Raw genomic sequence first — 26,864 nt, 5'->3', positions numbered from 1 at the left:
GGGTTTTTAAAATTATTTTTATTCACTTAATTTTTTTTATTTTTCTATCTACGAATATGAATTCCTGCAGTCACGAAAGTTTAAAGTCAAAAGGTTCCTTAGACATTATCGTTACCACCAACATCATCATCATGTGTGTATATCATCATCATCATGAATGGGTCCCATAGACATTATCATTACCACCAACATCATCATCATCATCAAAGAGTCCCATAGATATCATGTGTGTTCACATCATCATGTATGTATTTTATCATCAAAGGGTCTCATTGATATTATAATGTGTGTTCACATCATCACCAACGTCATCATGTGTGTACATGATGGTCATGATAAAAGGGTCCCATAGACATCATGTGTTCACATCAACAACAACATCATCATGTATGTATAGCATCATCAAAGGGTCTCAGATGTTATCATGTGTTCACATCAATATCACCACCATCGTCATCACCAACATCATCATGTGTATATCATCATGTGTATATCATCATCAAACGGTCCCATAGATAGCATCATGTGTTCACATCATCATCACCATCATCCGAAACGTCGTGATTTTTATTTTATTTTTATTTTACTTTTATTAATTTTAATTTTTTACCTACGTGACTTTACCGAAAAAATCTAAGAATATGAATATCACCATCATCATGTGTCTACATCTTCATCACACGTGTGTACATTAATTGACAATTTGCCATATCCAGTGTACTGTGTACTGTATGTGACTGTTTGTGATATTAGGATTAACAGTTTATTTTATTTGTGAATCATCACCAATAGCCGTCTGAAAAGGAATATCGAGATCAGAGATTAGGAATATCGCTTGTTGCTGTATTGCTGTATCTATTTTATGTTGAACTTATTTCGCACCACCGTACGTAGCCAACGGTGCTAATGGGGGTGCGTGGGGGGAAGGACAACAAACTAAACACAACAACAACAACAACGAGCAGCAGTTCTAAAGAAAGTGATCACCACCATCACCGCGCGTGTACATCGCACTTGACCAGGCGCGGTGGGCATGGCGTTTGGGGGTGGTCAGACCGCCCCCCCTCCTCAAATATGACGTCACAGAGCTCTGCCCCCCCCCCCAAAATAAAACATGCTTCAAATCGCTTCAAACTATTGCCATTGTAGTGCGTATTTAATGTGGCGCTGCACTCTGATGTTGTAGGAGAAAACATTTATTAAGAAGTCTGTTTAATGAAGTAGAACGTGTTGTCTATATTTATTTAAAGTTGCGCATTTTGATGTGACGTCACATTTCTCACCCCCCCCCCACTCGTCACACATCGTCACAAATGTCTGACCCCCCCCCCCTTAGGTGCGTGACGTCATTTATGGACGGCCCCTAACGTGGAGCGGTGGCGCAGTGGTTAGCGCCCTGCTACTGTGAATCCAACCCACCCTATAATGACGATGCTGCCTTTTACTGATGGATGGCAATGCTACTCGATGAAGCTGCTGATGATGATTACGAAGGCGCTGATGATGATTGATGGACATGGAGCGCCGCCACGTGGCCTCATTGCACATGCCGGATCTCAAAACTCTGCGCTTTTGTCACCGAATTTGAGCGACTCTGCGGATTTTCATAGCGACGATTTCGTTGTCGATGCGTCATCATCATCATCATCGCCGTCGTTGGCGGCGGCGACAACAGCCGTGTTAGATCCACTGCTGGATGGATGAAAGATTGCCTCCCCCCCCCCCCAGGGCGACCACCACCGCTCTCCCGCGATGTAAGGAACAATCGCGCGAGCAGTTTGCGCACTTCGAGCTTATTTCATCGCTCCATCTCCCCCACGGTGGGAAAAACAAAAGACGACATCCTTCGCGGGACAGGCCCCGTGAATGTTGCAACGCTGAAAAGAGAGTGGACAGTTCCCGGCATCGGTTCTGATTGCCTAGGGGGCGTCCATAAATGACGTCACGCACCTAGAGGGGGGAGGGGGGGGGTCAGACATTTGTGACGATATGTGACGAGGAGGGGGGGGGGTGAGAAATGTGACGTCACATCAAAATGCGGAACTTTGAATAAATATAGACAACACGTTCTACTTAATTAAATATACTTTTTAATTAATGTTTTCTCCTACAACATCAGAGTGCAGCGCCACATTAAATACGCACTACAATGAGCATAGTTTAAACTTTAAAGCGATTTGAAGCATGTTTTGTTTTGGGGGGGGGGGGCAGAGCTTTGTGACGTCATTTGAGGGGAGTCTGACTTTTTGTGACGCCGTGTGACGACGACGGGGGGGGGGGGTCAAAAATCGTCAAAAATCGCGTGACGTCATTTATGAACGGCCCCTTGGGATCTTGCGTCGGTTTGCTGTTGTGTGTAAACATCAAATAAAACAAATGTTCGGCAACTACTCAAGGATGTGGGTGACTTTGGAGGCCGGTGCAAGTCAGGACGGTGCCACTGATGTCCACTTGGGCGCACGCGGTGCCAAGAGGCGGTGACTTTGATCAAGCCCCACGTGACGCGGGCAGGTAGCAGCGGCGTCATCAGCAGCAGCAGCAGTGGCATCATCGTCATCATCGGCAACAGTGGATACAGCAGCAGCAGCAACAGTGGATACAGCAGCAGCAGTGGATACATCAGCAGCAGATACATCAGCAGCAGACATATCATCAGCAACAGCAGAAACCACCACCACAGCAGCAGATACACCAGTAGCAGAAACAACCGCAGTTGATACGACAAAAGCAGCAGAAACAGCCTCAGCGGCAGAATCAACAGCAGCGGCGAAAACATACAGCAACAGAACAGTCGAGGGTAAGAAACAGGAAGAACATCAGCTATAATTGCCGCTATAAAAAAAAACACTCCCGACACGAAAACATCAAAAAACCACAACTTCAGCAAACGCAGGCGGCAATAAAAAGCAGCGGCGAAAACAGCAGCAGCAACAACAAGACCAGCCAGACGAAGAACAGGGGGGCAATAGCAGCAATAGCAGCAGCAACAACAAGACCAGCAAGACGAACAGGGGGGCAATAGCAGCAATAGCAGCAGTAGCAGCAATAGCAGCAATAGCAGCAGCAATACGAAGAACAGGGGGGCAATAGCAGCAAGACGAAGCACAGGGGGGCAATAGCAGCAAGACGAAGCACAGGGGGGCAATAGCAGCAATACGAAGAACAGGGGGGCAATAGCAGCAATAGCAGCAGCAGCAATACGAAGAACAGGGGGGCAATAGCAGCAAGACGAAGCACAGGGGGGCAATAGCAGCAATAGCAGCAAGACCAAGCAGCATCAGTTGACTTCCAGGTCTCACTGGGGGGTGCCCCAAGTCTCGTGTCGTCCCAGTTGCAACTCCCTGACCTCCCAGCTCTGCCCGGACCCCCTCCTCTCCTTGTGCCCCTAGAGGCTCCCAGCTCTGCCAGGGACCCCCCCCCACCGTACCCCCCCCCCACCACCGTACCCCCCCCCCCACCACCGTACCCCCCCCCACCGTAGTACCCCATGGCCACGTCGCAGCCGGCAGCAGCCGGAGAACTCCGACCTCGCGGCGATGTCGGCTCGAGTCGCGGTCTCGTCGGCGGCTGGAGGCAGCACGTGTGGCGGGGCTGCTGCCTGGGCATGGCGAGCTTCTTCGGGCTCGCGGCGTACGTGCAGGTGAGCTGGGGGGTGGGCAGGTGTGAAATATCGCCGTAGCATTGCCGCTGATGCTACCCACCCACACGTCGCTTTGCTGATGTTTGCGTATCTTTGTTGTTGTTGTTGTATAACAACAACAAAACGACGCGCGCGCTCCAGCATCCCCGGAAGCCAGTGTCGTAGTTTTCTTTAGTTTTTGTAAAAAAAAAAGATGAATTATGCCGATTGGTCGGGGCAATATTGGGGGGGACCAAATCTTCCAGGGGGTCTGGGGGTCCCCCCCCAGAAAAAATATAAATTTTAAAACGAATTTCCTGCCTAAAATATTTAAAAAATCACTAACATATAGGATGGACTTTTTATTTATTTCTTACAATAATGTCTAATAGTGTATTGTATTACATTGCTCTGTTTTTTATTTTTTTACCTTTTCTTGTTTCATTGTATGTAATGCCAGAGATTAGGGATAATAAAGTACAACCATAACCACAATCATATAAACAGAAATCGATTTTATAGCAATATATTGGGGGGGGGACATTTTGGGCATATTTGAATATTGGGGGGGATGTGTGTCCCCCAAATATATATTAAAATTACGGCTTTGCATTTAACCCTTGTCATCACCATCATCATAATCATTAACAAGCCACGATCAATCCACTGCTGGATGAAGGCATCCAAAACTCTCAGTTGTGATGGTGGTGGTTTAATCAGACATCACCGCGCTGGTCCAGGAGCAGTGGAAGTTCGCCGTGACCGGGAGTCGAACTCGTTGTCTCACACGCTCTCTTGTCCCCCCCCCCCCCCCCCCCCTGGTGTTGCGTGTCTGTGGCTTGCAAGAAAAACGACCCAGATGCGAGCCTGTGGACGGTAACGTACAATTTAACACACACCTTCTAATCAATTCACATATGCAGTGTGCTGTAATGCTGCGCGTGACTATGATATGATAATTATTATTTTTTCTTGATCTCTTGAATCATCATCAATGACCGGATTCAAAGGAAAAGTATCTTGATCAAGAGATTAGGAATGCCGCTGTAATGTCACTGCATGTAGGGGTGGATTTCTTTCGCACCGTACGTAGCCAACCGTGCTAATCGATTGTGCCGAATAACCACTGGGTTCCAATGAAGAGGAGAGCAAAACTTAACAAAGTTAACTTATTAAAATGAAAACCGTTCCCAAAACTTAAACTCTAATTGTCCACGGTCAACTGAGGTTTGGTCTGTAATTGGCCACGGTCCTTTACGTAATGGCAAGTTTCGGGGCCACTTCCTGGAGTCGTGGAGTTCTGCCATCACTAGTAAATTTCATAAAAGCGTGTGTTAAAAAAAAAAGTTGTTTTAAATATTACTTATTTAAAGTCGCGTCCACATGACAACTGACATTGTAATCCGCCACGCGTGTGGTTCATTCCACGGCCGAGTACTTGGGTCTCATGATTATAATTTAGCACGGAAATGGATTCAATCTTGCAACGTGTGGTTAGTTTCACGGTGGCGATAGACCCCGATTGGATGGAATCAATCGAATAAGGTCTTTGGTGGACCTCAAATTAGTTGAGAATGCGTCAGTCAAGTGTGCTCACACGAATCCCATTACGTGACCACATTTCTCCGGCTCTCTTATCATTCACTACACACTGGCTTCCGGTCTTGAAACGAGTACAGGCGGTTTTAAGAGCCTCCTTCTTGCTCGTTGTTTTTTCTTTAAAGCCTTGCATGGGCTTGCACCACCAAGTGTTCACCAGTTAATTCTAGATTTGAAGCTTTCGTGACTGCAAGGATTCATACTCTTAGTTTTTTCGGTAAAGTCACGTAGGTAAAAAAATGATACAGCAAATCTGGCTGTGACGGTCCCACCTGATGACGGAGACTTGTGTTGCCTCCGAAACGTCGTGATTTTTATTATTTTATTTTTATTAATTTTTATTTCATTTTTTTGCCTACGTGAGTATGTATGTTCACCAGTTAATTCATCCATACCACCCCGTTCAAGGTGGTTGAGATCCGCAGACTCCGGCCCTTCGTACCTCGATCCCGACCGGCTGCGTTCTTTGCTCGAGTCAGCGCCACACCCTAAATGCATTCCACCAAACTATAAATGCCGTAGTGTTTGTCCTGTTAGCAAGCAAGTTTCAATATATTTCTGTTGAACCAGGCGAAAACTCAAAAATAAATCAGCATGGGTCTCATTTGTGAATGACATCGGTCACTAAAAAAATAAAAGCATGTAAAATCAAGCACTGCAATAAAGTAATCGAATAATTGATTACTTTATTGCGTGAAATCAACGTTAAATAATCAATTCTCTGCAGCGCAAATCGGCTCGGGCAGATTTGCCTCCAGACTTACCAGGGCACAGATGACAAAGTGAGCTACAGAAACGTTAAACACACAGGGTGACTACAGTCCAAATACGGACATATGTCAAAATGCAATTGCAAGTGAAGTTATCAAGCAACAGGATTTGCATTTTTAAACGACATATATAATAGTGAATGGGATATGTGCCAAGTAACTGTGTATGCGTGGATGTCTTTGCAGGTAGCGTATCTATTCCCAGCTGCCCTCAGCCTTGTGGTGGCGGTGTCACCTTCAGCTGCAGGTAATCTCGGTGGATCAGTGCAATTTAAAACAAGAGGAATGCCTTCGCAATTAAGCCCCCCCAGTGATCGCTTCCCTTAATCTGCCTTGAAACGACAACTCCAAATATACAACAGGCGTCAGGGTCGGGATTGAACCCACGAACCTCCTTTCCCGTAAACACAATGCGAGGCGGTCAACGTCTCGCCACCGTGGCAACCCTAAAAGCACGTGGCCCTCTCCCTCCCCGCCGCCTCTCACCCAAGGCAACCACGTGTGGAAGAGCGTCGTGCACATGCACGTGGCCGCGTGCCTCTTCGGAGCGTGCCTCCTCGCCGCCGTGGCGCACAGGTCTGGCAAGCGCATGCACGTGCTGGAGGCGGAGGAGGGCAGGTGGGTGCCGGCCCGAATCCTCGGATCGTTCAAATGGAATTGTTTGCTCGCGAATTATCGCTCACCAATTCCCTGCGCCATGACCCCCGCCCCCTCACTGATTCCTCACGATTCCTTGCCGTGGTCCATCAACATGATTCAATGTTATATATTGCTATGATCCCCGTAATCTCACATGACCATCCACTGCCATCATCCTTACACTCTCGTTACGTTTACAATGATTCCTCAATCCCGTGACACGATCTAACACCACAATCCCCGTGATCCCTCGCTATGTTTTATCGCTACGATCCCGCCAGTCCTGGACTAGAATTGTCGATCCCTCAATACTACAGTATAACTATGAATTCTTACGATTCCTGCCATGCACTGCTATGCTCCCTCGCAATGACCCCTACGATTTCTCGTGACCCGTCACCACGATCTCTGATCCTTCGTGGTTTTGTTGTCCTAGGGAGATCGGAGGGCTCCTCCTCGTCGTCTTCTGGATGATTCTCTGCCGCAACTCCCATGAGTAAGGATCACATAGCATGAGCGTAGGAGGGGTAAGCGGGGGGTGTTACAGCCGAGACATCGCTCCGCATGTCCACCGTGAAAATTTCTCGTTAAAACACGCTTATCGCGAGGGTTCATCAGCTCCTGATGTTTGGATGGAAAAACAAACATGTTGACTGGACGACCTCCACTGACCCCTTGACCTTGCAGGAACTTATGCAGGGTCACAGGAAAAGGGGCATCGGTTGAGAAGTCAGCGACGCCATGCCGAGCCGCGTACACTTGACAGAAGCTTTGCGGAGTCTCGCGACTCATTTCGGAGGTTCCTGCTGCTTTGGTCGTTTGGCCAAGTGCCCTTTTTGAGTGACGGAGGAGGTACAAGAGCCAGAGTAGCCAGGAAAAGGACAGAGCAACTCCTCGCAGATAGGTCAGCATCCGACTTGATGTGCTGCCTTCTGCAGGCAATGTGTGGGACAGTCTGCACTGTTGAAAAGAAGATTGTGGTGGTCGGGAACAATGGCACGTGTCTTGACAGCCCGTGGCGGGTGACCGCGTGAGCGTGCAGGCCACACGGAGCGACGCTGCGGGCTGGCCTCGGCCTGGTGCTCGTGGCCATACCCTCCCTCGCCTGGATCTACACGTCCTTCAACGCCAGAATCATGGCCGCCAATCCCGAGCACTGCAAGAACTCGCTGTGACGCAGCCATAACAGCGATATCGCCCACTTCGGAGCGCGAATTTCGGACTGGGTCGACCCGACAGCCAAGAGACGCATACTCCAGCTCACGTGGACCAATCGCGATTAAGCGAGCGCGGGCGAGGTGACCGAGCAGGAAAATTAGGCTGTGGCAAGTGCAGCCGGGTAGGCCATTCAGCCATCTCCAATCAAAGCACGGTTTCTGCAGTGGAAAAAGCGGGGGGTTATCGTAATGAACGTTAGAAACATTAATCGATCAGCCACACGACCGTGCACCATTTCAGCAGTGGAATTTAATTTGGAATTCAAAAGGCAATTTACAGATTTTGAGAAAATAAGAGAGATATACAGTGTGTAAGAAAGATCCCGTGCGCGATTCCATCGGGAGGCCCTTCAAAGAACCGTGGTCTAATAAAACCCACTCTGCACCCTCCCGGCATCCCCAGTGTGTGTGCGCGCGCGTGTATATACATTGCCATGTGTGCGCATATCTGTGCATGCACAAAGGGCCAAAGGTAACAACGGTACATTTACAAGCCAACGGTCCGCACAAAATTTCCTCTTGTTTATTACAGAAAAGGAGGGACACATTTTGTCGAGCGATCGTGTGCAGCGCACGGCTATCCTCGGGCCTGCAGGCGTCCGCTGCTGTCTACTGGTGGACACTCGAAACAATGTCAGCCCAATGGTAGTGCAGCCAATGGTAGTGCAGCCAACGGCGTGCAGATTACCTCAGCCGTCTGACTTAATCGCCACGAAACCCCCCCCCCCACCAACCCACCACCACCCCCCCCCCCCGCACAAACTCCCAGGAGGCTGCACGAGTGGAAGCGACCGAGCACGGAGGGCAGCGACTCTGTACAGACATCACCCTCCACCAGCCCCGAACCCACGCTCCCCAACATCTCCCCAACATCTCCCTCCTCACAACAGCAATTGCCTTCTCCACCTCTTAATGTGCAATAGGGGCAGAGGTGCGAGGCGTGCAGCCGGGTGGGGAAGAGGGAACGAAGGCAGGGTCACGATCCATCATGGCCAATGGTGCCCATTGGGCGAGCGACTTGTAAAGAGATACCGAGTCTTGTGTAAATAATCCTGTGGTTTCTACGTGTTCAGAGTTTTGGGAGAGTCCCGGTTTCGCCCCCCTGGTGCCTCTGAACCCCGGCGTGTCGCCAACATCCTCGCAGCCCGGCCAGAGGGGCCCCATCGGAAGGAACGGGGCTGGCTGCTCACTCCTTACATATTGCCGTTTACGAAGAAACAAAAAAAAATAAACCTCGCGTTATTTGCCGCGTTTCGCCGACGCGCGTGGCAGCCAATGCCACGAACAGCAGCAGCTTCCGCTGCAGAGAAGGAACGCTAACACTCACTGCAAAGCACGCACATACAGGGAACAGCACGGCAAGCACCGAGGCTTGCGCCGTTCGGCGAAATTGCTGCCGAGCGGCAGGCGTGAACTACCGGTGTGAACTACCTTCCCCACCGCCCCGTGCAGTGGGGCTACAAGAGACCGGCGTCTCCCAGGCAGGAAACAGCGATGCCCCATTGTTGTTTAAAGTCGTTTGGTGGATCCTGCACGGCCCTCTCGAGCGGGCGGACTTGACAAGGGGCGCTGCGACGCCTCTGGGCGGACGGGTTGAGCCGCCGCCGCCGCCGCCGCCACGAATGGCGTGGTAGAACGCAACGAGTCGGGGAGGGGGGGGCCCTACAGGCTGCTCCAGCTCTCCGCCGGCGGGAAGTCCACCACCTCTCCGACTTCGCTGAACACCTCCTCGCCGAGCGTGAACGCCAACCGGAAACGCAGGCGCACCTTCTCCTGGGATGCGGGATCAAAGCGGAGGCACCGGAGTTAGAGGTGCAAGGGCGAGAGAGGAGCTACGAGGGTGAAGGAAGGGTGTCCCGCGGGCTGTGGCAGGGCGGCTACTACCTTGTTGGGGTTTGCGAGCAGCATGACCTGGGTAACGGCCGCCGGTGGCTGCAGGGGGTTGAACCCTGGGAGCTCCGTGCCGGATGCTGGTTGCAGCTTCACGCGCATATTCTGCACGCACACACGCACGCACGCACACGCACGCAGGCACGCATGCATACGTTTCAGCAGATCTGCTCAGAGAAGCGACTGAAGCTTAACTATGAACTGATTTTATTTATTTTACCAGCTAAGGCCCACTGAGCTACATATCTCTTTTTTCAGAAGCAGCCTCGCCACAAATGATAGCTCATCAAAGTGGCTTATGTGGAAATGTATAGCAGCCAAATGTTCTAAATACATGTTTCTAAATGAGAAAATCCACGCGACCACAAAGGGGACATGCAAACTACAAATAGACAGGCGTTGGGGTCGGAATCGAACCCACAGGCGAGGTAGTTAACATCTTGCCACCGTGGTGCCCTCAGAATCAGATGAGTTCATTCATCGAGAGCTCCAGCAGAGCAAAATGAGCGGTATCGAGGTCTCAAAAATAAAATGCTTCGTTCTGTGCACAGCCTGGGAACAATTGCTGAGAAGAATAATCCCATCACTGAGATGTAATAATGTCGTTAACTGAGGAAAGCTTAACCGAGTCACAATAATGATTGTTTAAGGAAACCACAGTACCTGGAGTAAACCTACCGCACGTATAAGGGGGTGGTAATTCTCAAGCCTCTGCTCTACTGCCATCTAGTCCACCTCACAGGTAGTTCACACCTGATATTCCCAGGCTGTCTCTCATCCAAGCAGTAACCAAGGCTGAACTCCACTTTGCCCTCCAAGATCTCAGGAGATCGGGGGAGCATATTCAGGGCGATTTGGCTGAAATAAAATAAAAATCGAGACGCTGCCGTGAAAGGGGGCGCAAAGCGGAGTACCGACGTGGGCACACCTTGGGGACGGCCGCCTGGAACAGCAGGCCGGAGATGGGCTGGGGCGCCGTGCTGATCACGGACAGTACCACGACCAGCACGTCCGGCCGGCCAGGGGGGCAGCCCCGCGAGAAATGCAGCAGCACGCGCAGGCCGTGGCGGTCGTACGCGGTGATGGGGGCGGCGTTGCCTGCGCACAGGGACGCGCACACGGACGTGAACGGGCACAAACGGATGGGCACACAAAACACGCGCAGCCACTTGCACAAGCCACCGCTTTGGGGCCCGTGTCATATGCCAGGAGCAGAGCTCGGACAATGAGTGGATCAAGTTGATTTAAGTCAACGATGATGACGACGATGACTACCCACCAAAGACCGAAGCATGAACGTATCACAAAGACGAAACAAAAAATCTGAATGAAGTAGATTAGAATAATTGAGTGACGTTATTAGAGGCAGCAGTGTGCCGAGGACGAGGAAGACATGGTAATGAACTATCAATTGTAATATTAAAAGAAGGAGTTCATCGATTGGTTGGCCTCATTAATCCTGGCGAGTAAAAATTTGTTAGCTAGACTGAATGAAATCCACAGACGAGGACTTGACTAACATTCCACTGGTTGACGTAGACCAAAACTTCGACAAGAACTGGTGGCTGAACTTGAGGAGTGACAGCCGGCACCACCACTGCCACCACCGCCACCACTGCCACCACTCACTGGGCTTGATGGAGTCGAGCGGCACGAACACATTGGTCAGGGAGATGTCGGCCTGTCCGGCCGGGCCGCCGGGCCTCGCCGGGCTGGACGCCGTGTGAGAGGCGAGCGAGGTGGGCAGCGTGGCGACCGCGGGGGTGAGGAGCGAGGCGGAGACGGACGATGATGGGGCGGCAGCGAAGGAGGAACTCGGGGACGCCGCTAGGGGGAGACCCCCACCAAGCAAGCCGCCGGCGGCGGGAGTCGGGACGGACGACGACCCCACGGGGGTCACAGGTGCCGCCCCTTTAGGCGCCGTCTCCATTTTGCTCTGCTGGAGCTCTCGTAGCGTCTGCTTAGGGGCCGTGGATGCCCTGCAGCGGAGGCGAGGGAAAGGGCAGAAACAAACACAAGCTGCAGAGCTGCGACGTGATTGGTCCATCAATTGATGAAACAAATTGTAATCGACTGCTTTTTTTAAGTCGATCACTCACGGTCTCATTTTCAAATGGCAGCAGCTCCGACCATTTTGCCTCCCGGAGGCCACAGCCAGCGTGACGTGACTGTAATGTTGGTGACGTCACCATGCCCTACCCGTCAACTCCCGTCCAGTGCCATACGTGTGATCATGTGACTTTTTGTTCCCCCAACTATTTTTGTGTAATCCCGATTCAGAAATCTAACTCGTAATCGGTAGAGTAATCAATTATTTAACTCATTGCATAGCCCAGCTCTAATAAATATTTGTACTATTTCACACACGAGTATGCGTGTTGCGCATAGTGTAGGGAGCGGTAGTGTAACAGCGCGCTGCGCTACAAACCCAACAACCCGAGTTCGATTCCTGCTCACGGCCAACAACGGTGACTATCTGAACGGGTCCTAGGCCTTCCCTAGGTCGATTCAGCCTCTAATGAGTACCTGGTGCGATGTGTACATGTCACTACTAGGGAGACACAACGCGGCTGGGTGTGGTGCTGGCCACCCACCCCCTCGTGTGCCGTTCCGGCCTTCATAGGTGCTACTCGCTAACAGCACTTGCCCCAACAGTCTGTAAAGGATATACGGGGGAAATTTGTCTTTGGTGCGCATAGTTGGGGCATTACCACTTGACCTGCTGCGTGCCGGGAGGCAACGCCTGCTGCAGCAGAGACTTGCCAATCTGCTCCAGCTCCTGGAGGCCGCCCACAGGGGCTGGCGCCGCCGGCGCCGCCTCCGCCGGCGTCCCCGTCGTGACCGAGAGGGTGGCGCCGTCCATCAGCGCCGAGCCCAACTGTGAGACACCGGGGGAGAAGAGGTCGGCGACTGCAGGATCACTCGCGCGCGCGACACCCACCGCACGCGCAAAGGGGGGCACAGCACCACTTCTTCACACACGGGGTCCCTCGGACGCACCACTGGTCGCTGTATACAGAAGCGGATCGATCACGGCCAAATAAAGGAATTCTCAACCCAACAAACGGCGCATGGTTTCGGGGTTGTGCGCGCGCGCGTGCTGTGTCACGAGCTGCCCGGCGTTTGAAGCGCCGTCGCAGCGCTCCAGTGACATCACCGTGAAAGCGCTCGTCGTCGTCATTGTCATCATCAGCCGTGATCTATCCGCCGATGGATACAGACCTCCCAAGCTGCCGCCACCCTCTCACGGTCTTGTGATGCAACAATTGATCTCGCGCGTGCGTCGATTTAAATCGCTCCATATTCTCGGGGGTCTCACACTGACCTGGAATGAAGTCCAGTTAAGCGGCGTGGGTGCGGCGGAGGTCTGAGTTGCGTCTGTGAGGTCTGGAACACACACGAAAACGCACCCTGTCAACGTGATTTGGCGATCGTGGTGGTGGTCATGGTGTTTATAGTAGTGTTGATGGTGGTGCTGGTGTTGATTGTGATTATGGTGCTGGAGGTGGTGGTACTGGAGGTGATGGTGCTAGTGCTGGCGCTGAGAGTGCTGCTGGTGGTGCTGCTGGTGGTGGCGGGGCTAGTGGTGCTATTGGTACTGGTGATGCTGCTGGTGCTAGTGCTGGCATAGACAGTGGTGATCGTGGTACTAATGTTTGTGGTGCTGGTGATGATAGTGCCGGTTGTGGCGATGATTATGGTGACAGTGCTGGTGGTGATGGTGGCAATGACAGTGATGATGGCATTGGTACACATCTGCGTACTCAGGGACATGAGCTCGTCATCCAGGAGAGTAGCCGCTGGCGACGCTGCCACCTCTAGCCCCGCCAGCTCGATCAGGGATGAGGTACCACCTACACATGCAGAGACAGACTCCCTGTGTAACCATACTCTTTGGTTCTTTCGGTAAAGTCATGTAGGTGAAAATAATAAAAATAACTAAATTAAATCACGACGTTTCGGGCGCAACACAAGCGTCCGTCATCAGGTGTGGACAACCACAGCTAAAACAATCGCTGAAGTATGCCAAAGAGGTGGCTGTGACAAGGGATTATATAGCTGAGGAGGGGGGGGGGGGAAGGGGAGGAGCCTGTGTAACCTTACAGACTTGAGACAAGTGCTGTGAGCAGGCACCTATTGAATGCCAATAGCGAATAATTATTCACACCCCACACAATAGCAAATAATTATTCGCTATTGAATGCGGGGTGTGAATAACACCACGCTCGGCCACCAATGCCTCCCCAGCGCTCGTATTTACAAACCAAACCAGGTACAGTAAAACCTTGGATTGCGAGTAACTTGGTCTGCGAGTGTTTTTTAAGACGAGCAAATTTTTAAAATAAATATTAATTTGATAAACGAGCGAGGTCTCGCAATGCGAGTAGCACGTGTATACGCTTTGTCTGCCGAGCGTCACGTGATCACAACTGATATACGAGTGCTTTGATATACGAGGTTTTACTGTACTCATTTAAAGGCCGGGTTGTTCGAGGGGAGACTCGGGACTGGTTCAAATATCACTCGCCAATGGCGTAAGCTGTGATTGGGAAACAAACTCACGGCTAACTCACGACACACACACACACACACGCATGCATGTACTCTTGCAGGCCTGGACAGTACAGCAGAGGCACGTGGTGTTCGCGAGCACCTGCTGGGGTTGACGGCAATCGGTACGGGCTCTCTTGCAGCCTGCCTCTCAATCGCAAACGCAGGAGTCAAACCCCTTTCGCTGGTTCTGCGGTGCATAGGCACGCAGTGAATCACCTCCCTGGATTGTCACAGTAAGGGTTCGAATCGTGTGTTTTCTGTGTTCTGTCTCGATTGTCCAACTGGCCGGAAACGAGGTAAGCATACGATGCTCATCAGGTTTGAGCCTCAAGAGTGCTTACAATTGTGACCTCCATGGATACAACAGTTGAAGTTAGGCACTGTGGGCAGTAGAGGGCAGCGCAGGACACCCATTATTCTTATTCTTCTATATGCACCCCACCTTCACAAAGCTGCACTTATGACCAGTGTGATGAAGTATGTCAAACAACGCTCACTGCCTGCACGGAATGATGAAGCCCTGATCCAGCAGCAGACTTACAAAAGGGCTGGGCATGATTATTAATAATAATAATGTATTAAGCACGCATATGCGCGTGCGTGCGTGAGTGCACCCACCCTTGGTGGGGGCTGCCGTGGGGCTGGACATGCCATTGACCGTCGAGAGCCTCTCCACCTCGGACTTGTACGTCTCCATCACGCTCGTGAGCTCGTCGTTCGCTCGCAGGATGTCGGCTTGCGATGAGCGGAGAGGGCGAGGGGGGACCGGGACGGGAAGGAGAGACGCGTGCAGCACAGTTAGAAGGTCTCGGGCCACGGCAAACGTCAACACGACTGCGTCACCACCGCCCCTGAGCAACTACAATATTGCCCTCGCTGTCGAGTAGCACGCAGTACGTAGCGTGGGCGGCACACACCACGCAGCACACGACAAAGCAGCGCACAGCAAAACTACACAGCAAATAAGTACGCATCTTGCTGTACAGCCTATGGCCACACGAGGACTACCTAAACTAAACTATTTTTTTTATTTTACCAGGAAAGGCCCACTGAGCTACACAGCTCTTTTTCAGAAGCGACTTGGCCACAAATGATAGCTCAACGAAGTGGCTTCTCACGTGGAGATTTAAAGCAGCCAAATACTCCATGGGAACCTCATTTGCCAGTAAAAATATGATAATTGTTTTTTTACCCTTCTATCTGGCAACAAAACTGACACCTTTTTACAAGGAGTCATGTTTGCATAGACCGCAATACCTGCAGTCATAATACAAACAAAAGTGCGCCTTTTGGCGTCATCTGGTCCAACCCATCTGAGACTAGGCTCTAAGGAAAGCTGTCTCGGTGTGGACCAATCAACTTCAAGGACAGTGCACATTATCAGAGTTATGTCTTTTGTTTGTATTATGACTGCAGGTATTGCGGTCTATGCAAACATGGCTCCTTGTAAAAAGGTGTCAGTTTTGTTGCCAGATAGAAGGGTAAAAAACCAATTATCAGCCGAATACTCTTGAACACATGTTGATTCTAAATGCGGAGGGGAAAAACCGGAGGACCCGGAGTAAACCCTTGCGGGGTGACACGAGTCAGAGGCGGCGGCGCCGCTCACCGAGAGCATCCTCGTTGTCCTCCGTGTCGCTCGCCAGCTTGAAGAGCGTGGGCCTCATCCGCTCACACCTCCTGTACGCCTCCTGCACGCCGAGAAACAACGCCGCCATCGCTGCGTCAACCCACGGAGCCGGGGTCTGAGCAGCGAGGAGCCGACGCCCCCACCGCAAGCCAGGGCTGGAATCACGCAGGGTCTCTAGATTTTGAAGAGCCCTCAAAAATGTGAATACTTGCTAGGCCACGGGGAGCGGCATCGAGGAATTGTTGCAGACACCTTCATTAAAAGGAGTATAAAGTGTTTGAAAGTGACATTGGTGCATGGTGGTGCGTGAACATTTTGGAGGTCTGACAGTGGACGGTGGGTCCAGAGAGGTTGGGAGCCACCGCAGTGGGGGAAAGAGAAGTCATGGAATATACACGAATACGGGCTGCCAAAACTACAACACCCTTAGGCCCCCATCGAACTTTTAAGCGTGGGCGCTGGTCGGGAGAGCCGCGACGTTGGGAGCCGCGTCACGGAGCACGACTCGCCGAGATGCTGGCGCCGTCCGCCGCGGAGGTGGTGGCGTTGCCGCCGCCGCGCCGGTGTTCCGCCACTAGCTCGCGCAGCTGCCGCACACTCTTCTCCACTTCCTCCAGCGCGTTGATACGCTTGGCCACACGCTCCATCTTGGCTTGGTCCTACACACGCCACCCCCGTTGACGTTAAACCCAGCACGCCATCGCGCAGTATCTGATTTTAACGCGTAGGCTTTCGGGACCAATATTATCCATAATAAAGGTTTTTTGTGGGTTAGATCGCGTAAATATTAACGTGCCGTTAACCCACCACCACCCGACACGTAAGGGTTTGTCACGTGAACAAAACGTGCCAATTCGTTACAGCACGCCGGTTGTGTGTTGGAGAGTAAACCCACAACATTTACAATTTGAGTACGTTTCGCTGGTGATAACAACCAGCTTCAGGCGATTTATACGCACCATGTTTTTCTTCGGAAGACTTTTTCACAATGCTGACAAATCGCCAACGCAATAAACCTTTATTATGCATATCTGATTTTCTGCGGGCTGATATAGGCTGATGTCACATGTGAAAAGATCAGATTGTGTGAACGTCCACAGACAATTTCAGTTACGCCACCGTGCATAGGTACGTTACTGGAGCAAAAATAAAAGCATTAACTGCTGCAAACTTAGGAAAAGCATCACAGTGTCTGAGAAGCGAGCCAACGGATGGATGCAAGATTAACGCCACATGACTGTATGGCACCAACTGTGGCTGTGGCTATTTTAGTGGGCCCCGTGCACTGCGGTGCGGGGGCCCCGCCTTGGCCGCACCTCCTTCACGACGGTCTTGATGAGCCGGTTGGCCGCCTCCAGGTCCTCGGGGTGCGTGCTCTTCAGCAGCCGCGCAAGCAGCTGCGACGGCGGCGGCATGGACGGGACAGACGCAACCCGGCGAAAGCAACAGCAATGGTAAAAACGATGACAAACACTGTCCTCTCCCTCTCTGCCTCCATCTCTTTTATTTGCACTTTTTTTATTTTTCTCCCCACCTCATGCGTTGCTGTTTTCCCTCACATCGCTTAGCTTTACCTCCAACGCTGACCTCTCCCACCCATCCCTGGCTGCCCCGGCTGTCCCTGGGGCTTATTGTCGGTGTTGGTGCTGGGCCACGGATTCTTCGTCCCGGTCTGTTCTGCGGTTTTTCTCTCGCTCTCCTCTCTCTCCCCATGTTCCCCCGATGTTTGTAAGTGTCTTGAGATGCGCTTGCATTTAGACGCTAAACTGTTGTCGTACGATCAAGATGATTAAGGTGGCGTTAAGCAACGACAGACATATGATGCAATAACTGACACTGTTGCGATGAGGACGGAGAGGTTCTCACTGTGTCAGGTGAACGGGGGCAGCAGTACCTTGGATTTCTCCTCGTCTTCGAAGAGGGTGTTGTCATGGCGGGGTGGAGGGGGTGGCACGATGTAGCGGATGTTGTCCTCGCTCAGCTTGGGGTCGGCCTTCACGATGCCTGCAACCCGCAAAGTCAAAGGGAGTGGCTTCGTGTCTGACTAACAACCGCTCACGGTCACTCACTATAAAATATCAATATCCGCACCTCCGATTAGCACGGTTGGCCACGTACGGTGCGAAAGAAGTTCATCATAGATACGCACGTCGAATTTGCTTTTTAACATTTTACAATGAACCACAAGCGAGAAGTCACTCTCACTGATACCCGTTGAAAGGGACACATATCCACTCACCCTGACACCCAGCCATAATAGCCACTCGTTTTCCTGACACCCACACCCACCCTGCTCTCCCACAACGATTCGACCAGACCAATCATTCAACAATGCAGCGACAACCCAACCGCACAAACCATTTTTTTCTGGCACACCACCACATGTATGCACATTTACAACAAAGATAAAGAAACAGAGGGAGACTCGAGCGCCGACAAAAAACTCTCACCATCAAACGCGCAAACAACAAGACGTATTTGCACGAGACACACAAAACAGAGACAAAGATCCCCCGTGTAGCCTTAACAGACTGTCGGGGAAAGTGCTGTTAGCGAGTAGCACCTATGAAGGCCAGCACGGTACACGAGGGGGTGGGTGGCCAGCGATGTTTACACACCGCACCAGGTACTCATTTGAGGCTGAATCGGCCGAAGGGAGGCCTAGGACCGGTTCCCATTATTGTCTCTGGTGTTGGCCGTGAGCGGGAATCGAACACGGGTCGCCGGCTAACCGCTAAACTACTGCTCCCCGAGACACATACATACACACGCATACATAGCAGGACGCAGAGACGACACGGGGAGTGGAGGCAATGTGGAGGCGAGGGGGGGATAGGGGGGCGGGGTCCGGGGGGGGGGGTTGGGGCGCAATGTCTACCCTGGCCCTTGAGCATGTGGTACGCGTCCTGGATCTTGGTCTCGTCGGGGATGCCCACGGTCCAGCTGTACATCAGCTCCACGATCTTGCTCTTCACCTTCTCCGGCGAGCGAGAGCCCAGGTACTGCGTGCAGTGCAAATCGAGGATCACGCCGTTAGTCCGCCTGGGTGAGGGCAAAGTCTTCAGCGCAGTGCAGTGAATGTTGTCAACATTTAAAAATTTTATTTTAGTCGTCGTCTTTTCGTCGAGTGAACCGCAAACCTGTGGAATTCTCGCCAGGTCTATGGATTTCATGCGGCCATTCTCTTAGTCTGGTCGGCTAGTCCACTCCGAGTTACTACGCGTTGGTGAGAGGGTTGTGAAATCCCCCCCCTCCCCTGCCAGCACCTCGCAATATTATCCGTGTGGGGGGGCACACACCTTCGGCGACAGCACCTTGATGAGCTCGTTAAGGAAGCGGTACTTGCCCACCTCGTCGTGGAAACGCTTGCCACAGTTGCGCATGCAGGCCTCCAGCACCTGCCCTCATACACAGAGGGTTAGAGGTTAAGGGTTAGGGTTAAGAGACAGGCTTTGGGTTTTGGGTTACTAGTTCGGGCTCGAGTTAGGGTAACAACTAAGGTTACAGCCTATGGTTAGAATTTGGTTTAAGGCTAAGATTAGAAGATTGACCCCGATTAGGATTAAGGCCAAAGTATGGGTTAAGGCTATGGTTAGGTTTCAGGATTGACTGGAGGTAATGGCTCTGGTTAGGTATAAGGCTGGTATTTTGGTAATGACTAATAAGGTTAAAGCTTTGATAAGGGTAGGGCTCACGGTTATGATTTTGTAAGGTTCATGGCTATGCCTAAGGCTTGAATGAGAGCCTAGGACAGGGGTCGGCAACCAAAATAACAAGAAGAGCCATTTCTTTCCAATTCGGTACAAAATTCTGTATTTCAAGAGCCGCAATGCATCTATGTACATACTGTACATACGTATATATCGTCAAGAAGCAGCCCGTAAAGAGCCGCATGCGGCTCCGGAGCCGTAGGTTGCCGACCCCTGGCCTAGGAGCTCGAGTGGGAGACTGTCGTGAACGCTCCGGGTACGTTCGCTTGCTCATCGTCGGACAGGTCTCTCCCCATCGTCTCTGCGCCGCTCACCGTCAGACTCTGCATGGCCTCCCACTCCTGCGGGGACTGGATCTTGTGACTGAGGAGACGCGTGGCGTGCAGAGGCCTGTGGAACATGCAAGGAGCGCGGGGGGGTGGGAGGGGGGGTAGGCGGAGTGGGTGCCGGGGGAGTGCAGTGTTGCCAAACTTAGTGATCTAGTGACTATTTTGATATTTAAAGCAACAAATGTTTTGCCAGAGCGGCTTTCGGAGCCATTCCAGGTACGAAAGTGGATAACGAAACCCGCTGGAAATATCCAGCATTGTTCGTCGTCAACGGGCTGCGTCTTGGTGTTGAACTGGTGCGGGCGCAACTACGGGGCGGTTCGCTGATCGCCGGGACAGTTGGCTGTGCACGGAGAGCGCGAGAAACCAGAGAGGGCTCACCCTTCCAGCTCCAGGTTGACTTTGTTGCAGAATCCCATGATGTCCTCCCATTCCTCCTTCTTGTTCAGGGGGTTGGTGGCCTTGTCTGAAGGGGAGACAGAGCACACGTTTTCGTCAACTAAAAAAACACTCAACACATTTGTTGATAACACTGCCTAAAATGGAAAAGTATATAACAGGCCACGTTTCGTGCAATCGTCCATCTTCATAGCAACATCTGAAGCAACTGAACTAGGCACGTAACAACTTGTCGATTAATTAGTTCTTATACTCGCAACACACGCATAAAATCCTGTGCGCAAGAAATAATTAATTTACAATGTACACAAATTCTATACAAATTATACGGTACTACATTTACAGCATATAAATAACTGTAATTGATATCAACTTAAAAACTGTTTACAATTGTGTTTATCTGCATTTTAATACTCTCTATTTAAAAATATATTTTATGAAGGTTCAAGAAAAGTGTTCGCCGCAGCGATTATAATTAAAGCTATTACAGGTATGCTAAGGTTACGGCTTCGGCTCACGGACGGAGTGAGCAAATGAGACAAACATGAGTGAGGCACTGCAAACAAGAACACCAAATTACAAAACAAGGAAGGCGAAACATGTGTGCGCCATGTATCACGTGACACTTTCCAACACAAGATTATCCCCCAGAAGCGATGAATTAGAGACAGTAACGGTAGCGCTCACGCCATGCGCACAGGAAGTACCTCATGACCTTAGGCCACAAAAAACAACGCGGCCCGGATTGCGGCCCTGCCTGGGAGGGCCGGTTTTGTGAGTAAAGTCCTTCTAACGCTGGTTTTTGGCTCCAGGTTTTGGGAAACGCTTTGATCGATTTGGCCAGTTTCCAATAGTTCTGAATAGCAGCACAACTTTACACTCAAGTTTTCTCCGTATTGGATCATCTTCGCGAGGGATATGATGACGCCCGACCCCCAACACAAATAATGACAATGTATTATATCGCGAGGCGAGGGAAAGCGAATCGTAATATGGCCATCGTGAACATGCTATGCTTCACATTCACAGGGTGGCCGTGAAGTCCCTACACCCTCAATCTTTTCGAGTCTAGAAAAGTGAAACCAGACAGGGGTATTATTGGGGGGCTTCCCGCCCACCCTGCACAGTTCATCTCACATGGTGGCGTTTCATTTGCTTGGTGGGTGCCAGGCAAGCTCGTGTGCATGTTTGTCAGAACGTTCCGAATGACCCATCTATTCTCCCACCCTTTAATTAGCGCATTCCTGAAGACAGCGAAGGGCTTCAAGAGGCTGACGCACACGCGACCCTCAGTGTGGCCACATGTCGCACTCCAGTGATGAGAGTAAACAAAAAAAATCAATGCAACCTCATTGCCAGGGCCCAGCCAAGAGGGCATGGTGCCATTACTGGTAAATTTTTAAAGTTGTGCTGCAGGGCTCTCCGAAGTGTCTTCACGTTGTTCCGCGTTGTTTGGCGTGATGTCCGACGTTTCGCTTCAACCTGCTGGACAACACGCGGTAACAACCCGAACACACGTCGGAGGGTCCAGTGCCGTTGCCATGGAAGTTGTCGCGCTAAGGGGTGTTGGAGAGTTCCTTTCCAGCCATGGTTGTATAATTGATTAGACGTGCTCATGACAGATCATGTGAACTTGACAGCTCATGTTCACAAAAGTTACCGGCAAACATCTGTGAGCGGTCTATGGATCCGGAGGTGGCTTTAAGTTTCCGTTTCGTGAGGATTTTTCCGATAATCTGTGGCTCCTTGATTAAAAATAACTCAAACGTCGTTTCAAGTAAAAAAAACCCTCCTTTTCTTGCTGTGCTTTACACAGCGTTTCCAACTCCACCGAGTGCAAACAAAACTGACGGACAGCTGTGTTTCTGCATTCCTTTCAGAGAGAAAGAGAGAGAAAAAAAGTCCCCTGCAAACCACTCTTCCTGCCCAGGGCTCAGACGGAAAATGGACAGAGCGGTTCAGAAGCGGGGGCGATGCTTGCCGAAGGGGTACTGTACGGCGCGCTCACGCCTTCTTTCGTACGCGGCGAGCGTCTCTCGCAAGAGTGGGCGATATACCAGGAGCCCCAGGCAGGTTCAACCATCTTCTCGCCACGACAACGTCACGTTAACGGTGGCCACATGACGGGCGAGCCGAGCTGTGTGAACAATCCGGAATATAACGACGCAACGCCCGATCCATAAATACGAAGGAGACACACAGCGATACACGCCGCTGCCCCCAGACGCGGTTATCTGGCTTGACCACCTGAATGTGAAGTTGTAGTTGTTGCTCTGCATCTACATCAACCATACGAAAGAAGACTACGGCATTGGGCATCGAGGGTGAACGAAGAGCGGATTAATTTGTGGGTGACAAAGTGCCTCCTGAGAACCGGCGATTGGCTTTTCCCCAAGGTCAGGAGCCTGGTTCTTGAGGAACAATCCCGCTAGGCATCCTGACATTGATCACCTGCTACAGTGATATACAATTTATGTGGATCTGCGACGTGTTGCCGGGTTGTACCGTGTGTTATTTGGATTGATGTCTGACATTTCCCTCCACGTGCTGGTAGCTATTCAATCGCGTGGAGAGAAATAGCGGACATCATGCCGAACGACACACGGTACAACCAGAAAACACAGCAGGACCGTCAAAACCGACACATTAATAAAAGAATCGTACACTTCAATACTCGGGTCTACAGGTTTTCAAAATCAATGCGGCCTAGCTCATGCTTTACCAAGTGAAGTCTGCTGCGTCCTTGGCCAACGTATTGTTGCCGTGTAAAAGTTCTTGCCAATATTTCACCAAATGCAACCGAGCCCACGGGGTGGTTTGAAGACCCCTCTCATCGCCAATTGCTGCTCCAGCCATGCGATGATGTGGCCAAGTGATGCTTGGCAGGTGGTTATAAATAGATGTCCATGTCGAGGAAAGCAGAAAGAAGTAACAGGTCTCCTTTACAAGGTACTCTTTTTGTCTCGACAGCCTCTCTTCCTCATTCACAAACTCCACGCTCCAAAGCTAGAACCGCATCAAGGAACGTGGCCATATTGACAACTTGAGATATCAATCACAAACTCGCTGCAGACATCGCGGCAGTTTCACGATCTCGGACATGCATTTTAGACACTTAAAGATGTGGGTAAATCGTTGTGCGCACAACTACAAAGTTACTTTTTAGTTGGGTATAGCGTTTCAACCAAAGAGGACTGTGATTCAGATCGCCATCGTTTGTACACCTTACCTAAAAAGGTTCAATATGCTCATGAAATACATGGGTGTCGGACGCGCTCAGACAAACTGGCTTTTTCATCCACGGTGGGATGGCGATGGCGCGTTTAATTTCGTGTACGTGTCAAAGCATTGCTTCATTGCATAAATAAGCCATATTTGATTTGAAAAAAAAACCCAATAATTACTGTCGCAATTACACCTCATATGATTTTTTTTAAGTTGATACCGAGACGTTGCCGAATTTGTGGAAATGCCCATCACTCTCTGAAACCCACTCAACGGTTCGGGCAACATCACTCACAAACACTACCACCAACTCTGAAATTTCAAAACGTTACATGCCAACACGAAATGCAAACACCTTGAACCGCATAACCCCATGAAGCACAATCCCTGGAACACAACAATGGTACACGACCACATTGGAACACAACACCCATAACATACGCCAACACAAGACCGGAACCCAAGTCTCACAAACACAACCCCGCTCCCAAAGGCGACATGACCTACAACCACTCAGACCGTACTAAAAAAAAGACTTTTTTATTTTACCAGGTAAGGCCCACTGAGCTATATAGCACTTTTTCAGAAGTAATCTGGCCACAAATGAAAGCTCAACAAAGTGGCTTATCATGTGGCTTATCATGTGGAAATGGAGAGCAACTAAATACTCTAAATGCATGTTTCTAAATGTGGAGGAAAAAGCCGGAGGACACGGGGAGAGAGGCACGCAACTCCAAATATACAGTAGGCGTCAGGATTGCGAACCCACGCACTCCTATATACCAGGCGAGGTAGTTAACGTCTCTTAGCCACCGTGATGATGATGATGATGAGAGACAGACATGTAAACTCAAAATATAGAGCAGGCGTCAGGGTTAGGGATCGAACCGACGACCTCCTGTATACCAGGCGAGGTAGTAAACATCTCGCCCACCACTGCGCCCATACAGTACTGCTACAAAAAAACCACAACACAAATAACAAAACACAACCACTATGAACAGAATCACCACACCGTGAAACACAACAGCTCGAACATAACCACTCAAACACAACGATTACACACAACCACTCTGAAACGTTGTAGCCCTGGGCCCGACCGTGTCTCTCTCTCTCTTGAGCTCCATCGCATGCCACGATCCTAACGCATGAAATACAAACTTAAAATACACACACACACGTAAACACAACCACACCACCATCACTATAACGTTATGCAAACAATTTTAAATACAGTACCAAGATACAAAATGACGCGGACACACCACCACCACCAAAACCACCACCAAAACAACCACCACGAGCATCAAAAATATGCAAACACGGCAACGTGAAGCCCCAAAAGACAACGCCACAACTGCTGTACCAACAACCACACATAACGAAACACACCCGCAGTGAAAAACCTAAATTAATACCCCAGAGGAATAATAAACAACTACACAACCACACTGAGATACAACCACATTACCACACAACTACCACCGAAACACATCCATCCTTAAAAACTTAACCACACATCAACACACGACCACACACACGAACACACTAGCAAATACACCGACACGCAAACACACAGACGCACACAAAAACACTCGCAAATACACTGACACACACACTGACACACTTGCAAATACACTGACACACAACCACATCAACACACTGACACACAACCACAACACCACACTGACACACACACACTGACACACAACCACATCACCACAATGACGCACAACCACATCACCAAACTGACACACACACTGACACACAACCACATCCACACACTGACACACAACCACATCAACACACTGACACGCAACCACATCACCACACTGACACACACACTGACACACAACCACATCACCACACTGACACACACACACTGACACGCAACCACATCACCACACTGACACACACACTGACACGCAACCACATCACCACACTGACACACAACCACATCACCACACTGACACACACACACTGACACGCAACCACATCACCACACTGACACACACACTGACACACAACCACATCACCACACTGACACACACACTGACACGCAACCACATCAACACACTGACACACACACTGACACAACCACATCACCAAACTGACACACACTGACACACACACTGACACACACACTGACACACACACTGACACACAACCACGTCACCACACTGACACACACAACCACATCACCACACTGACACATAACCACATCACCACACTGACACACACTGACACACAACCACATCAACACACTGACACACAACCACATCACCACACTGACACACAACCACATCACCACACTGACACACACACTGACACACAACCACATCACCACACTGACACACACACACTGACACACAACCACATCACCACACTGACACGCAACCACATCACCACACTGACACACACACTGACACACAACCACATCAACACACTGACAAACAACCACATCAACACACTGACACACAACCACATCAACACACTGACACACACACTGACACACAACCACATCACCACACTGACACACACACTGACACACAACCACATCACCACACTGACACACACACTGACACACAACCACATCACCACACTGACACACACACTGACACACAACCACATCAACACACTGACACACACACTGACACACAACCACACACAATGACACACAACCACATCAACACACGGACACACACACTGACACACAACCACATCAACACACTGACACACACACTGACACACAACCACATCAACACACTGACACACAACCACATCACCACACTGACACGCTGACACACACACTGACACACAACCACATCAACACACCGACACACACACTGACACACACACTGACACAACCACATCACCACACTGACACGCACACTGACACACACACTGACACACACACTGACACACACACACTGACACACAACCACATCACCACACTGACACGCCACCACTCAACTCGACCCGGAACGCCACAATTTCACGCAACACCCCATGGCGCCTGCCCTCCACCCACCGCCGCCGCGCGCCTCTTCATCAGCGGCGGCGTCAGGCGGGGTTGGATGGGGGCGGGGGGCAGCCAGGGCAGAGTCGGGGTTGGAGGGGCACGGTGGGAAGCAGCCAGGGGAGCGGACGCGAACTCACTGAGCCAGAACTCGAGGGCGTCTCCGTGCTCCACCCGCGGGTCGTCCACCGCCGCCGCCGCCATGTTGATACTCCAGCTTCCGATCCGCACGGAAGACGGAAGCGTCTTCCGGAAGACGGAATT

The 26,864-nt window shown here is 50.8% G+C and overlaps 2 protein-coding genes and 1 long non-coding RNA gene across 4 annotated transcripts; 1 reads left to right on the top strand and 2 right to left on the bottom strand.

Moving 5' to 3' along the window:
• Positions 1 to 407: 407 nt before the first annotated feature.
• On the bottom strand, positions 408 to 3,844 carry LOC144726411 (uncharacterized). Its single transcript, XR_013587271.1, has 2 exons — positions 3,485 to 3,844; positions 408 to 1,950 (listed from the first exon to the last, which is right to left on the bottom strand). It is a non-coding gene; the product is annotated as an uncharacterized LOC144726411 (long non-coding RNA).
• TMEM220 (transmembrane protein 220) lies at positions 3,457 to 8,234 on the top strand. Its single transcript, XM_078605097.1, has 6 exons — positions 3,457 to 3,640; positions 4,466 to 4,495; positions 6,175 to 6,235; positions 6,480 to 6,606; positions 7,064 to 7,123; positions 7,670 to 8,234. The coding sequence occupies exons 1-6, from the start codon at positions 3,488 to 3,490 to the stop codon at positions 7,800 to 7,802; spliced, it is 564 nt and encodes a 187-aa protein (XP_078461223.1). The 5' UTR covers positions 3,457 to 3,487; the 3' UTR covers positions 7,803 to 8,234.
• On the bottom strand, positions 8,075 to 26,864 carry LOC144726409 (ADP-ribosylation factor-binding protein GGA1-like). 2 transcript variants are annotated; one of them, XM_078605095.1, is made up of 17 exons: positions 26,741 to 26,843; positions 20,339 to 20,423; positions 19,943 to 20,018; positions 19,218 to 19,316; positions 18,797 to 18,920; positions 17,813 to 17,922; positions 17,235 to 17,315; positions 16,428 to 16,577; positions 15,898 to 15,979; positions 14,907 to 15,023; positions 13,499 to 13,588; positions 13,060 to 13,121; positions 12,446 to 12,612; positions 11,364 to 11,713; positions 10,663 to 10,832; positions 9,729 to 9,839; positions 8,075 to 9,617 (listed from the first exon to the last, which is right to left on the bottom strand). In XM_078605095.1, the coding sequence occupies exons 1-17, from the start codon at positions 26,802 to 26,804 to the stop codon at positions 9,507 to 9,509; spliced, it is 2,049 nt and encodes a 682-aa protein (XP_078461221.1). In that variant the 5' UTR covers positions 26,805 to 26,843; the 3' UTR covers positions 8,075 to 9,506. The 2 variants fall into 2 exon arrangements, with proteins under 2 accessions (XP_078461221.1, XP_078461222.1); XM_078605096.1 differs by lacking the exon at positions 19,943 to 20,018 and having other exon boundaries at positions 26,741 to 26,864.

This window comes from Lampetra planeri, chromosome 23, assembly GCF_965212315.1.
Source record: "Lampetra planeri chromosome 23, kcLamPlan1.2.h2, whole genome shotgun sequence".
NCBI classification, from domain to species: domain Eukaryota; kingdom Metazoa; phylum Chordata; class Hyperoartia; order Petromyzontiformes; family Petromyzontidae; genus Lampetra; species Lampetra planeri.
The sequence above is the reverse complement of the archived record's forward strand: the minus strand, read 5'-3'. Positions and strand labels throughout refer to the sequence as shown.